Source organism: Polypterus senegalus, chromosome 3 (assembly GCF_016835505.1).
Source record: "Polypterus senegalus isolate Bchr_013 chromosome 3, ASM1683550v1, whole genome shotgun sequence".
In the NCBI taxonomy this organism is placed as follows: Eukaryota; Metazoa; Chordata; class Cladistia; order Polypteriformes; family Polypteridae; genus Polypterus; species Polypterus senegalus.
This window is the reverse complement of record NC_053156.1, coordinates 278,922,346-278,934,454: the sequence shown is the minus strand read 5'-3', so window position 1 is coordinate 278,934,454 and position 12,109 is coordinate 278,922,346. Positions and strand designations below refer to the sequence as shown.

Genomic DNA, 12,109 nt, shown 5'->3' with positions numbered 1-12,109 from the left:
GGGCCAAGGATCAGTGATTTTCCCACAAATACATGAGAAAATCATTCAAAAACGGTATTTCACCCTCAACAGTGCATAGTAGTTTATAGGAATCAAGAAATTTCGGTGTGTAAAGGGCAAGGGCTCAAGACTAAGCTGACTGCCCCCACTCTCTGATTCCTGAGATCGCACTGTGTCAGGAAATATCATTTATCAATAAGTGATATAACTACATGGGTTGAAGGGCAATTGCACAGTGCAAAATGAAAGGCATATGTTAACAGTGCCCAAAAGTGCTGTTGATTTCTCTGGCTTTGTAGGCATCTGGGATTGACCTTCACACTGTGGAAACATATATTGTGGTTAGACGAATCAATATTTCAGGTCTTTTTTGGAAGAAATGCATGTTTTGTCATCCAGACCATACAGGAAAAGGACCATCAACTGTTACTAGCTACAAGTCCAGAAGACAACGTCTGTGATTGTCATATAGGGCTGTGTCAGAGCCCTGGGCAAGGGCAACTTGTACTCTTCTGAAGGCACCATTAATGCCAAAAACTACATACAGATTTTGGAGCAACATATGCTGCCTTCAAGACGACTTCCATGGATGCCTGTGCATATTTCAGCAAGACAATGCAAAACCACATTCTGCACATATTACAAATGACAACATAAGAAAAGACTGACTGGCCTGCCTGCAATCCTGACTTGTCCCCAATTGACAGTGTGTGACGCATTTTGAAAAGCAATATGCGTCAGCGAAGTCCCCATCCTGTTACACTCCTAAAGAATTATTTTCAAGTAGAATGAGATAAAATTACACCGGATACACTCAACACATTGGTGTCTTTAACTACCTAAACATTATTTTTTTTTTAATGTTATGAGAAGGAACGGTAACGTTACAAAGTTGTGAATTCTTTACTATGCAAACTTTTCTTGAAATATGTTGCAAGTATGAAAATCTAAGTAACTGTTTACTTTGAAAAAACAATAAAATTTATTAGATGTAACATCAAACAATGGGATGTTATGGTGTTTTCAGGTCAAAGATCATTTTCTATCATTTACTTATCATTGCTTTCCGTTTTTATTTGCTTTTTCCATACCACCCCAAGTTCTGAGTTAGTTTGTGTTATTATCATAATTACAGAATACAGTGAAATTATTATAGCTTGTCCAACTCTTTGTCACTCTCTGGAACCATGATTAAAAAAGAATGTACTACAAAACATAAAATAGTGAGACTTCCGAGTACAGCGCCCAAAACAATTATACCTTCAACCAATACATTTTAAAAATATACTGTTTGGGGGTCATAAACTTACTCCAGGTACAGAACATTTTATTATCAATCCGAAAATGTGCAAAAGAAAACAGAGGCTTAAGCTTCTTCAGTTCTCCTCTTTGGTCCACAGCAAGTCAAAGTTGTGAATTGCCTCTCGCCCTCATTCATTAGTCAAAAGTCCTGTCTTCAACTCAAAAGTGTAGCATTATGGGAATGTGTTTCTTGTTCATGACGTTTCTCTGATTTTCCAGAAACATGCATTGAACAATATTTTAGCCAAAAAATGGATGCGTTTTGCACATTTTGAGCATACACATGGATAACTGATATGTGACATATGCAACATGAGCAACGTGAAATTTTATTTTTTTTCCCATGCACATATTTGCCATTATTTGCCACTGTACTGCATTGGTCACCATTGGGTTTTGTTATATCATAAACTTTCCATTCTGCACGAAAACATAAGATTCATTTTTTTTTTCTCAGTGAACAGTACAAACTACACAGGGTAAGGAACATATAATAATATCATTTTGGGTTAGAGTATTCCTTTAACTGCCCAACAGTCTATCCTATTTTTACCCATCTCACATCTGGCTTTATCTCTGAAGTGTAATTCAGAGTTTTTTACCCTTGTGTACCTCACTATATGTGAACTATGCAGTCTTAGGGAACAAGTCTAGCCAACATATGACTGGATGGTGGTAACTCTATATGCTACATTCTAACACTCGCGAGCTTTGCCATTTAACTTCAGAAGCTGCACTACAAATATAACCTTCTTGTCAGAGAGCTAGCCAACTACAGTGTCTCTACCACACTACTTAGAGTTCAGAGGTACACAACCTTTAGTGACACGGAATTTTTACATATTCTGGTTAAGCTAATTATTCTGTATAGTAAGGCAGAAATAGTATTTTAATTCTTAGTGCTGATAAGGTCTACCTGCAATAAAAATGTACAAATACAAAATGTAAAATAAATATTCACTGACAGATTTCACTCACCTTGTTATAGTATTGCAGTTGAACAACATGCCACTGGCCATCACTGACGCCTCCAGGTATGAATGGAGACACAGTTGTTGTTGATTCTCCTGCAATGAGACAGAAACCAAGTTTGTAATATTCTGAATGAGAATGCATGGCTCATCAGCATGCTGAGCAGGACCACTTGTTCTACTCATCACTAAGAGGAAGCCCTGAGAATAGGCTGAGCGGCAAATTTTTCACATGATCCTTTGCACTGGATTAACATACAGTATATGCTATTTGTTTTCCTCTCTTTTTCACAGTAGTAGAGTGTTGTACCATATTAGCCATTATGGATGCAATGAGAAGTCAAGCAAAATTACACCTTTTATTGAACAGATTACAATATGCAAACTTTCGAAGCAGCTCAGACCCCTCCTTCAGGCAGGCTATAATCAGACATATTGGAGATGAGCTTTGAATGCTAGCTTATTGTAATCTGTTCAGTTAGCCAATAAAAGGTGTCATTTTACTTGACTTCTAATTTATTTTTTTTAAGAAAACTAAAATACTTGCACACAGGAGACAGTAAATGATAGTAGCTTAGCAGTGGAAGACAGGGAATCTGCACACATACCTGCTGAGAAGGTTAACTGGACCTGCTCATTGATTATTTCCAAAGCAATGAAGTCATGCTTTTCATTGAAGCGTCCATTGTACAGCAGCAGGCCACTTCGCTCTTTTGTTGCAAATCTATTGGAAATAAAAAAGATATTTTTTTACTTTAATGTACTGATTAGAATATGGCTAATGAGGTTGGAGTAAACCACGTGCTTCCAACATTTCCACTCCAAACAAACCAGAGAGATTCCTACATGCTGCCATTTCAGCCTCAACCATACACGGCAAGAAAATGTTCTGTAGCTCTGTTAGGGTGAGCAGCCTTTCAACACATCCTCAGTGATACCTTCATGATTTTTGATATTTAAATCACTTCCTATTTAACCATATCCTAAAATTTAATGCAAAACCTTGAAAGGCTGCAGTAAAACTCACTAAAACTGTTAAATAGTCTTGCATTGTATTCCTACAGAGTCAAAGAACACATGAATATAAAAGGGAAAACACTTCACATTCTGATATATACAGAAGCAAGCCTGCTATTCTACTCCATCCATACCGTGGTCTCGTGAGTTTGAGTGAGATGGACCTCTGAGATGGTTTTCTGCCAGTAGCAGTGTTTATTTTCTTTTTTTTTTTTCTATATTTAAGATATCCTGAATTTTGCTAAGTTAAGCTGAACTGTCCCTAAAAATATGAGCAACACAAAGAAGACATCATAGGGGAGAAAAAGAATCCAAAGAAAGTGAATAAACATTCAAAAATGCATCTTAAGTCTAAGGTGGCCCCAAGCTGACAGTCAAACTCATGATATAGCCTGCCGCAGATTGAGGCTGAGGAGTGAGACAAAGGCCCTGATCAGCCCAGATTTCCCAGTGAAGAATCCCTCCAGTGATTCTTGGAGTAATAAGCCTGATTTTGGAGATATGTCACTTTTGAGTTGTAAACCGAAACCGGATACGGGGGCCTTGTCTCCACCAGCAACCATTACAAACACCCCCTGTACTTCAACAACCTCTACACGGTATGGTTATATAACACCGTCAGAGCACAGTGGGCACAGCAGGGAAGATGGTACCAGGGCACTGACGAGGTTACCGAGCTGAAGTCATTAATGATCAAACTCAGGGTGGATATACAGAGCAAAATAGACATACTGAGCCAGAATATGAAGGATCTGGAGGTACATTCAAGCAATATTATCAATGTTAAGCTGAAAGAAAATTTAGAAAAATAATCAACGAAAGCATACAGAAAAAAATCTAAGTAATTTGGGCTGACCGGGAAGAGGGGAAGTACATGCTTAGAATTCACATCAAATGTTGCCTGTTGCCAATAAAAGAATAACTGCCCTAGAATGGGAATACAATGTGCTTTATACTAAATATGTGATATCTAAAGATACATACAGAAGGAAAAATATGATGATCAAAGGACTACTAGACCTATATGCATGTTAGAATCCTATGAAATTTCAAACTCAATACTTGAAAAAGTAATGAGTAGAAATAAATAAAGAGGTCAACATTAAGGTTTTATTTTGGTGAAAACGTTACCCTTGAATATATGAGGACATTTTCATGTTTTTCTGTAAAGCATCTACAAGACATGCTATCTCTAAGCCTATAGAAGGCAAACACATACTGCCCCTCTTGGTAAATAGCTTTATTTTCATCTAATAATGTTTTTAGCATTTGTTTGATTATCCATCTATCTATTTTATGAATCTGTTTAGTCCAATACAGGTTCTCAAACAGAAGAAGCAGGCAGCATTAGAGAAAAGGCAAGAATCAACCCTTAGAAGAGTCTGCCAGTTTATCATATTTTACATTCATTTTTACCAAGCCAATTTAGAGTTGCCAGTCAATCTAAATAGTATGCCTTGGCATACTGGAGGAATCCCATAAGGACAGAATGAGCAAACTGCACATAGCTGGGAACTGAGCACACCATGTAACACCAAGAATGTTACCATCAAGCTGAGGAGAAGTTTTATTTTTGTCAATATTTTTTTTTATTTCTCTGTCTTCTTTCTAATAATAAAACATCAAGAGATAGTCAGGTGAACTAGAGCCAGACATGGTTTGGGAATAATGCCAAATATATGGTGTAAAGACTAAAAGGAGCCGAAAGACCTGGGGATGTCTTGAAGTGACCAGGTGGGAAGAAGACTGATACAGTTTCAAGGGAGTGAGTCATCCTTAACAAGGGTGCTAGACCAGGGGTCCTCAATCCCAGTCCTGGAGAGCCGCAGTGGCTGCAGGTTTTTGTTCTGACCTGGTTGCTTAATTAGAAAGCAATTCTTGCCAATAAAGCACTAACAAGCTATGAAATTAAATTAACTCTGCTATGTCAGGTCATTCTCATATCCTAGATTTTCTTTCCCTTTCTATCATGCAAATGATTTGAAGGCTAAAATGGACAAGTAATTCTCAGTCCTTCACTTTTTTCTCTTCATTTTTCTTCCAAGTATTTCATTAAACCCAATAGTGCAGACACACACAGGTGTAAATGTAAATAAGCTAAATGGAGAAATGCTGCTCTATCTTGTCATTTGCATGTTATTGATAAGAAGGAGCAATTAAAATAGCTGTTTAAGACAAAATTAAGCAATAAGGGCTCAAAATCACTAAAGTGAAGCAGAAGTGTTACTTTAGCAATAAGTGCTTTTTATTAAGCAACTGGGTTGGAGCAAAAACCTGCAGCCACTGCGGCTCTCCAGGACCGTGACTGAGGACCCCTGTGCTAGACAAATTGGGAAGCTATGTCCAAAGGGATCAAAATGTAGGTCGACATGTGGAAGATCTCACAGGCCAGACAAGGCTAATTCATTAGGTCCACATATGACACTTTCCCAAGTCACAGAAATGTGAAATGCAAGGCAGCACTGACTTAGGGTCATTGTAATTGGCACCATGACCAGGTTTTTCAGAAATTCACAGAGGACTTGGACTAACACATGAAGGAAATGAACAGTGCCAGCCCCATAATATCACAATGGTTGATCCACTTTCTCATGCAGGATGAAGGTACACAGAACATCAGCGAGAGGAAGTGAATGGAACCTGAGAGCCAACCAGGACCTGCAGTTGAAGTTCCCACTCAAAATGAACACAACTCCCCTCTGCCCAGATATTGGCTTGTGGTCTATCCTTTCTAGGATGATGATCATGGCTGAGATCACTGTCCTGTGTGAGGATGGAATGGAGGAAGCCTTTGAGATAAAGAGGGAGATGTATGAAGACATGGTAGAGGTGGGCACAAAAGCAAGATGGGAGACAGCAACCTACTCTGTAGAAGACAACTGCAGAGACTTCATTGAAACATCCACCCAAGGATTTCCAAAAGCTGTCGGAACTTCAGGTTCTAGGCATAAAGAATGTGGTCAAGCAACTGGCTTACAAGAAATGAAGCAAAACAGGTAAAATAGGGATCTTAGGGCTGGCTGGCTTCTAGATAGATAGATAGATAGATAGATAGATAGATAGATAGATAGATAGATAGATAGATAGATAGATAGATAGATAGATAGATAGATAGATAGATAGATAGATAGATAGATAGATAGATAGATAGATAGATAGATAGATAGATAGATAGATAGATAGATAATGAACACCTGTGCTTCCATGTATGTTCTCCCTTGGAGTACAATATTTCTGTGGTGGCCGAAGTTAATGGTCTCTGTGTCTATGTTTGCCCAGAATTTGTCTTTAAGCTTTTTTTTTTTTTTTAATGAACTGTAAAAACTTATATTCTACTATCTCTTGATATTCTCATTTATTGTCAATTCCTTTATTTTCAAAAGTTACTTTGTTTAAATTCCAGATTACTATATTAGATCCTGCCCTGTCGCTATTAAGCACTAAGAAGGAGCCATGCCTGGCAGTGCAGGGCAAACTCAATCTAACTCACAAAGGGTGATTTAGATTTGACAATTAACTTATAAAATACATCTTTTGTGTTGTGTACATTTCACTGATACCGAACATTCTGGTTTACTTCCATTTGTTTTCTTTCACTATACTTATTACTAGAGCTGACAGGGAGCCATTTTATGCTGATCTGGCTTAACTGTCCGTTTTCCAGGATTAGGTTGTTGATGGTTGGTGATACAGGCACATGGTGGTGCAATGTAGGCTATTATAATAATGGAATTGTATGTCCACTCCATGCTAGTAGTTTAGAGTTCTTGTAAATAAAGAGGAATCTGCCAAGTTTGGCTCAGCGCTCACTAAACATTCCTGAGCACCTGCAAGAGGATTTAATGCAATTTAAAGTGGAATTACTCTGTTGGGCTCTGTTCCAATTTTTTACAATTAAATACAAACAGTGGCATAGTGCCGCTGTAGTTAGTGCTGCTACCAGAGTCATTGGTGCAAATTCTATATCTTGTTATTGTCTACGTATAGTTTCTTCTGGGTCCTCTTTAGGTTCCTTTCACATTACAAATATCTTCAGGCTATGATAGTTGGTGATTTGAAACTGGGCCTGTGTGGGTGAGTTGGCTCTGCAATGGAGTGATGCCCTATCTAGGCATTGTTCCTTCCCAGAGCTGTTGAGATTTGGGATTTTTTTTTTCAGTTTGTTAAATAAGAATCACATTTAATTTGTCTGTTTTTAGTTTAGGAATATTAGGTAAGATGTAGCTTTCAGGTGAATAAACTGTGAGACCAAGACTATAGGTAAGTTTAACAGAAGGTTGTCAGAAACAAAATGCAGGCATAGGACTACAGCAATGACTCATATGATACTGTACTGTCAGGAGATGGGGGGAGAAGCTGCAAAAGCTGATTTCCTAAATGAGACAGACAGGATGGGCTACAAAGGTAAAAGGGCCAGCAAGAGATGCCAAGTTTCTGGAAGACATTGTGGGCCAATTTTGAGACCACTGAAAAGGAGACAGATTAGTTGTTCCTTTGAACATTCAGTTAAACAAATTGACTTGAATAACAATGAGTTTTTAAAGAGTGTTGCACTCTAGATGTAGTTATGTATATATACATATGTGTGTGTGTGTGTGTAGTTTTAGAATATACAGTGTATGTTTAATTTCAGATAAACTAACCAGTGCGTATATGCTTGAAAGAAGATGAGAAATATGGGCTTAGGACTATCTTATTAACATGTTTCATAATAACCTTAAATTAATTTCTTTGACAGGTAGCAAAACCAGAGGAAATTTTTAGTCAATCTGATTTTTAACTGAAAATTATCATCAAGCCATATGATAAAAGAATGCACCTCTATTGGCTAGATGCAGAGACTATACAGTTTTTGAGAAAGGCAAATGACATGTGGTTTTTTGATAAGAGAAATGTGAAGCACGTTGTAAGTATAATTTAGAGATGGCGTAGGTACATTTGAAGACACAATGAAAGTCCATGCTGTCAGAGAACAAAAGTACAGCACCTCATACAAAATGAAAATGCGCTCCAACAGAGGAGAAGAAGAGAAAGGCTGTACCATGATGCAGGCTTTTAAAGAATGCTTTAGTTGGATTAAGAAGAATGGACTCAGACTCAAATTTACACAGTCATCTCTCTCTTGTTCAGGTTGTATGTTTTTTCAACTTCTGACTTCTAATATCTGATGCCTGTTATCCATCCATCCATCCATGATCCAGCCCGTTATATCCTAACTATTGGGTCACGGGGGTCTGCTGGAGCCAATCCCAGCCAACACAGGCAGGAAATAAAACCGAAGCAGGGCGCCAGCCCACTGCAGGGTACACACACACATACCGACACACCAAGCACACAGTAGGGACAATTTAGAATCACCAATGCACCTAATCTGCATGTCTTTGGACTATGAGTGGAAACCGGAGTACCCGGAGAAAACCCACGCAGACACAGGGAGAACATGCAAACTCCACGCAGGGAGGAGCCGGGAAGCGAACCTGGGTCTCCTAACTGCGAGGCAGCAGCACTACCACTGCACCACCGTGCCGCCCAATGCCTGTTATCTCTGCAGATAAATGTATTGATTGAAATAAAATTTGAGTATCACCTCATTGAAACTGCATTTTTACTGATGATCTGTCCTGCTGTGGTTATTCAGGTGTGTCACATATCTTGTCATATGTCTTCAGGTTTGAGCAGGGCTTGTTTGAGTGTTGCGTTATTTGTTTATCTCTTTCAGAAGTAGCATTCCCAGAGCTAAAGTATATAGGGATTCTGGCTAGAGGTTCTCCAGCCCTTTGTTTAGAGTATTCGTGCAGCCATTTCAAAGGTAATTATCTGGGAGCAGAGAGCCACACATATGCACTGCAGCACAAGTGTGGGCCCTGGTGTAGCTCCTGGCCTTTGTTAAGGTAGTTTGAGGAGCACTTTCATGGGTAACAATTTGGGTGCTGAAGGATACAGGCATCCCAGCAGGAATGCAGCTACCCAGAACAGAGCGACTTCTGGCCTTTGCTAAGGTATTGAAGATGAGGTAGCCAGCCTTGGCAATTATTAAAGGGTTCTTGTGTTGTATTTGAGGTTATCAGGTACACTACGGCAGTGTCTGTGATGAGAATGACTGACAAGTTAATGTTAAAATGAAAAGTAATGTGGGGTTTACATATAAATCAAAGCTAATTATATAGGCATTTCCAATATTAACGTGCCCACCAATATAAAAAGAACCTTAGTGGTTAATGTGTCTTTTGTGAACACTTTTCTGCAATAAAACAACCAGGTTTAAGAATGTACATACACATATTAGAATGTACATTTAAGTAGCAGATCAAAGACTTTGCTGCAATACAAGAAGATTTTTGTTTCTTATTATTCTCACTCTTAGTCTTATTATTACTGTAAATACAAAAAAGATTGTGGTTTGCCAAATTAAAATTGACAGCTGCTTGGTGGATGGGAGGAACTAACTACTGCAAATACGGGCCTAAATACCATGCTCCTGCTACAATATGTCTGTCAAAGAACTTCTTTAAAAGACCTTTTAACCCTGAAACATTAATTTTTTTCACAGTAGAACTCACTAAACAATAAAATGAATCAACTCCAGAACTTCAGGGCAAGAGAACACAGCCGGAGGTGTTGGCAACAGTAAGGATAGAGAAAAAAGAGAGAAAAAGGAGGCTGGGGGCTGGAAGGGAGTGACACCTCCCCCCACTTCACACAGGGTCTTGTCAAGAAGCAGGTCATTATCTCCTATGAGCTGAAGAAGCACTGCCTGTCAAGGCAGCGGCACAATAGTGCCTACCCTGCCATTAGAAAGCGTTTAGCTTGCTTTTGTGTCAGAGAGCTAAATCGAGTGACTTGGGCTCACAGACAAGACCTATAATTTAACTTCTGCTTATATAGAGGCCATATGTTTACCTTGTGAATGCACAATATTACACAATAAGCAATTTCTTGGCAAGGTGGATAGTTGGACATCTGTGACTAAATCACAAGGCTACCAGACTGGTGGAATCAATAAGATGGCTATACACAAATCTTCTAATTTATTACCTCAAATATGGACCTGGCTTAACGTGTTCTTTTGTCTTTTCACAGCATGAGACTAGAAGGTGGTAAAATGTTGGGTAACACCATAAAAAAAATCATAAGAATTTTGATAGTTGGTCACCAAGTTTCAGGATGCTACCACTTAACAGAGGTTCACAGTCCAGGATACTAGCATCTGACAAGATTTGCATTCTTTAGTTAAAATCACAGACTAAATGATCAAGATATCCTCCACAATCTGAAGAATAATGGGATCTCAAAACATCAGGTTAAATAGAGGCAAAAGTCAAAAAATAGTGACATCTCACAAATTCTAAATGAAAAAAACGAACGATTTCAGCAGGGCTATGGAGTTGGTAGATAAATCCTTTGACTCTGACTCCTTAGTTTCTGGTACAGCTGACTCCGGCTCCGACTCCTCTGTATTTAATACGCTAATGTATTTTCCATGTTGATTAAAGGAAGGCAACATACACATAATTTAACTACAGAACTACTGGCTAGGAAGCTGACTCTCTACCGTATTGGCCAGTTTAAACAAAAGATAAGAACCCATTGAACACACATCAGGCCACAGCACACACCTACGTCATTACACTTGTTTACACTCAAATGAACTTGTTAAACACATTATATCTGAAATAAAATGAAAACATTTTTTGTAATGTACCATAATCCAGATTACAACATGTTAATGTCAGGTTGTATAATGGCTCAGCTGAACTTCACACTAGTAGTAACACAACTATGCACTGGGCTTTATTCTTACATCAGAGAAGTACTTAATTATAACTATTGTTTGTGAAATGGGACATTTGAACTTGCTGTATTTTTTTTTCATTACAATTTAAATTTATTAGGAGTCGGAGTCGATACATTTTTGCCGACTCCAACCCTGACTCCAGGTACTCAAAATTGTCTCCAACTCCACAGCCCTGGATTTCAGGCATGAAGAATGTTGAATACTATTAAAACTCTGTGACTTGGTCTCCGATATAGAGGATTGTGTTTCTTAGATCTAAGCTTGTGATCTTAAAGAGTCAAAAGACAGGAATAATTGTCATGCAGGTACTTGGTGTCTTGAATGTGCCATCCAAAACAGAACTTTTTAAGAAAAGAAGTTGTCCAATCTTCTGTTACTATACCACATCAATGCAGAGCAAATTAAGCAACCAACTGGTGTTTAAAAGCAAGCTGCTTAATAAAATGAAAGAAAATCTGTGCTAAACTGTGGCCTCCCTGTCAGTTGGTGCACGCCCTAATCATCACTGCAGGCATTGTGAACTGCACAAACACATACATTTGAAGATTATGATTAAAATTGACGAGCGGGAGTGTTTGATAAAGGATTGGATTACTTTTTTTTTTTTATTAAAGAATAGAAAAGCAAAATTCCACAGGGGAAGACATGCTACAGCTCGCATACAAAGAGGATTCCCCTGGAAGGTGGTGTCTGCCCAAATACAGGGGAAAAAAAAAGATGCTTGTGTGGTTTATATGTTCGTAAGAAATACTCTCAAAGGAAGTGCAACCAAGTGGCTAATGTATTATATCAAAAATTCGAAGGATGTCATTTCAATGCCTACCTTGGATTCATTATGTGTCTCTGAGTAAGTCTAATAACCTGCCTGCATTTCAAAGGTAAAAAAAAAAAATGAAAACAGTTATACTCTCTAGCTCTGTAACTGGCAGCACATTAGATGACTTAAAGTCAGAAAGCACAACAAACTTAAAAACTGTTGTTGCCTTGAGGATGTCAAATCACATGACCAGGAATCACAAGGGAC

General features: G+C 38.4%; 1 protein-coding gene across 1 annotated transcript in view; it reads right to left on the bottom strand.

The window, feature by feature from the left end:
- The window catches only part of LOC120526697 (cadherin EGF LAG seven-pass G-type receptor 2-like), a 125,454-nt gene that overhangs the window by 48,830 nt on the left and 64,515 nt on the right, over window positions 1-12,109 (bottom strand). The window contains 2 exon segments of the mRNA XM_039749856.1: window positions 2,281-2,369; window positions 2,882-2,997. Coding sequence (XP_039605790.1) covers window positions 2,281-2,369; window positions 2,882-2,997 — 205 coding nt within the window.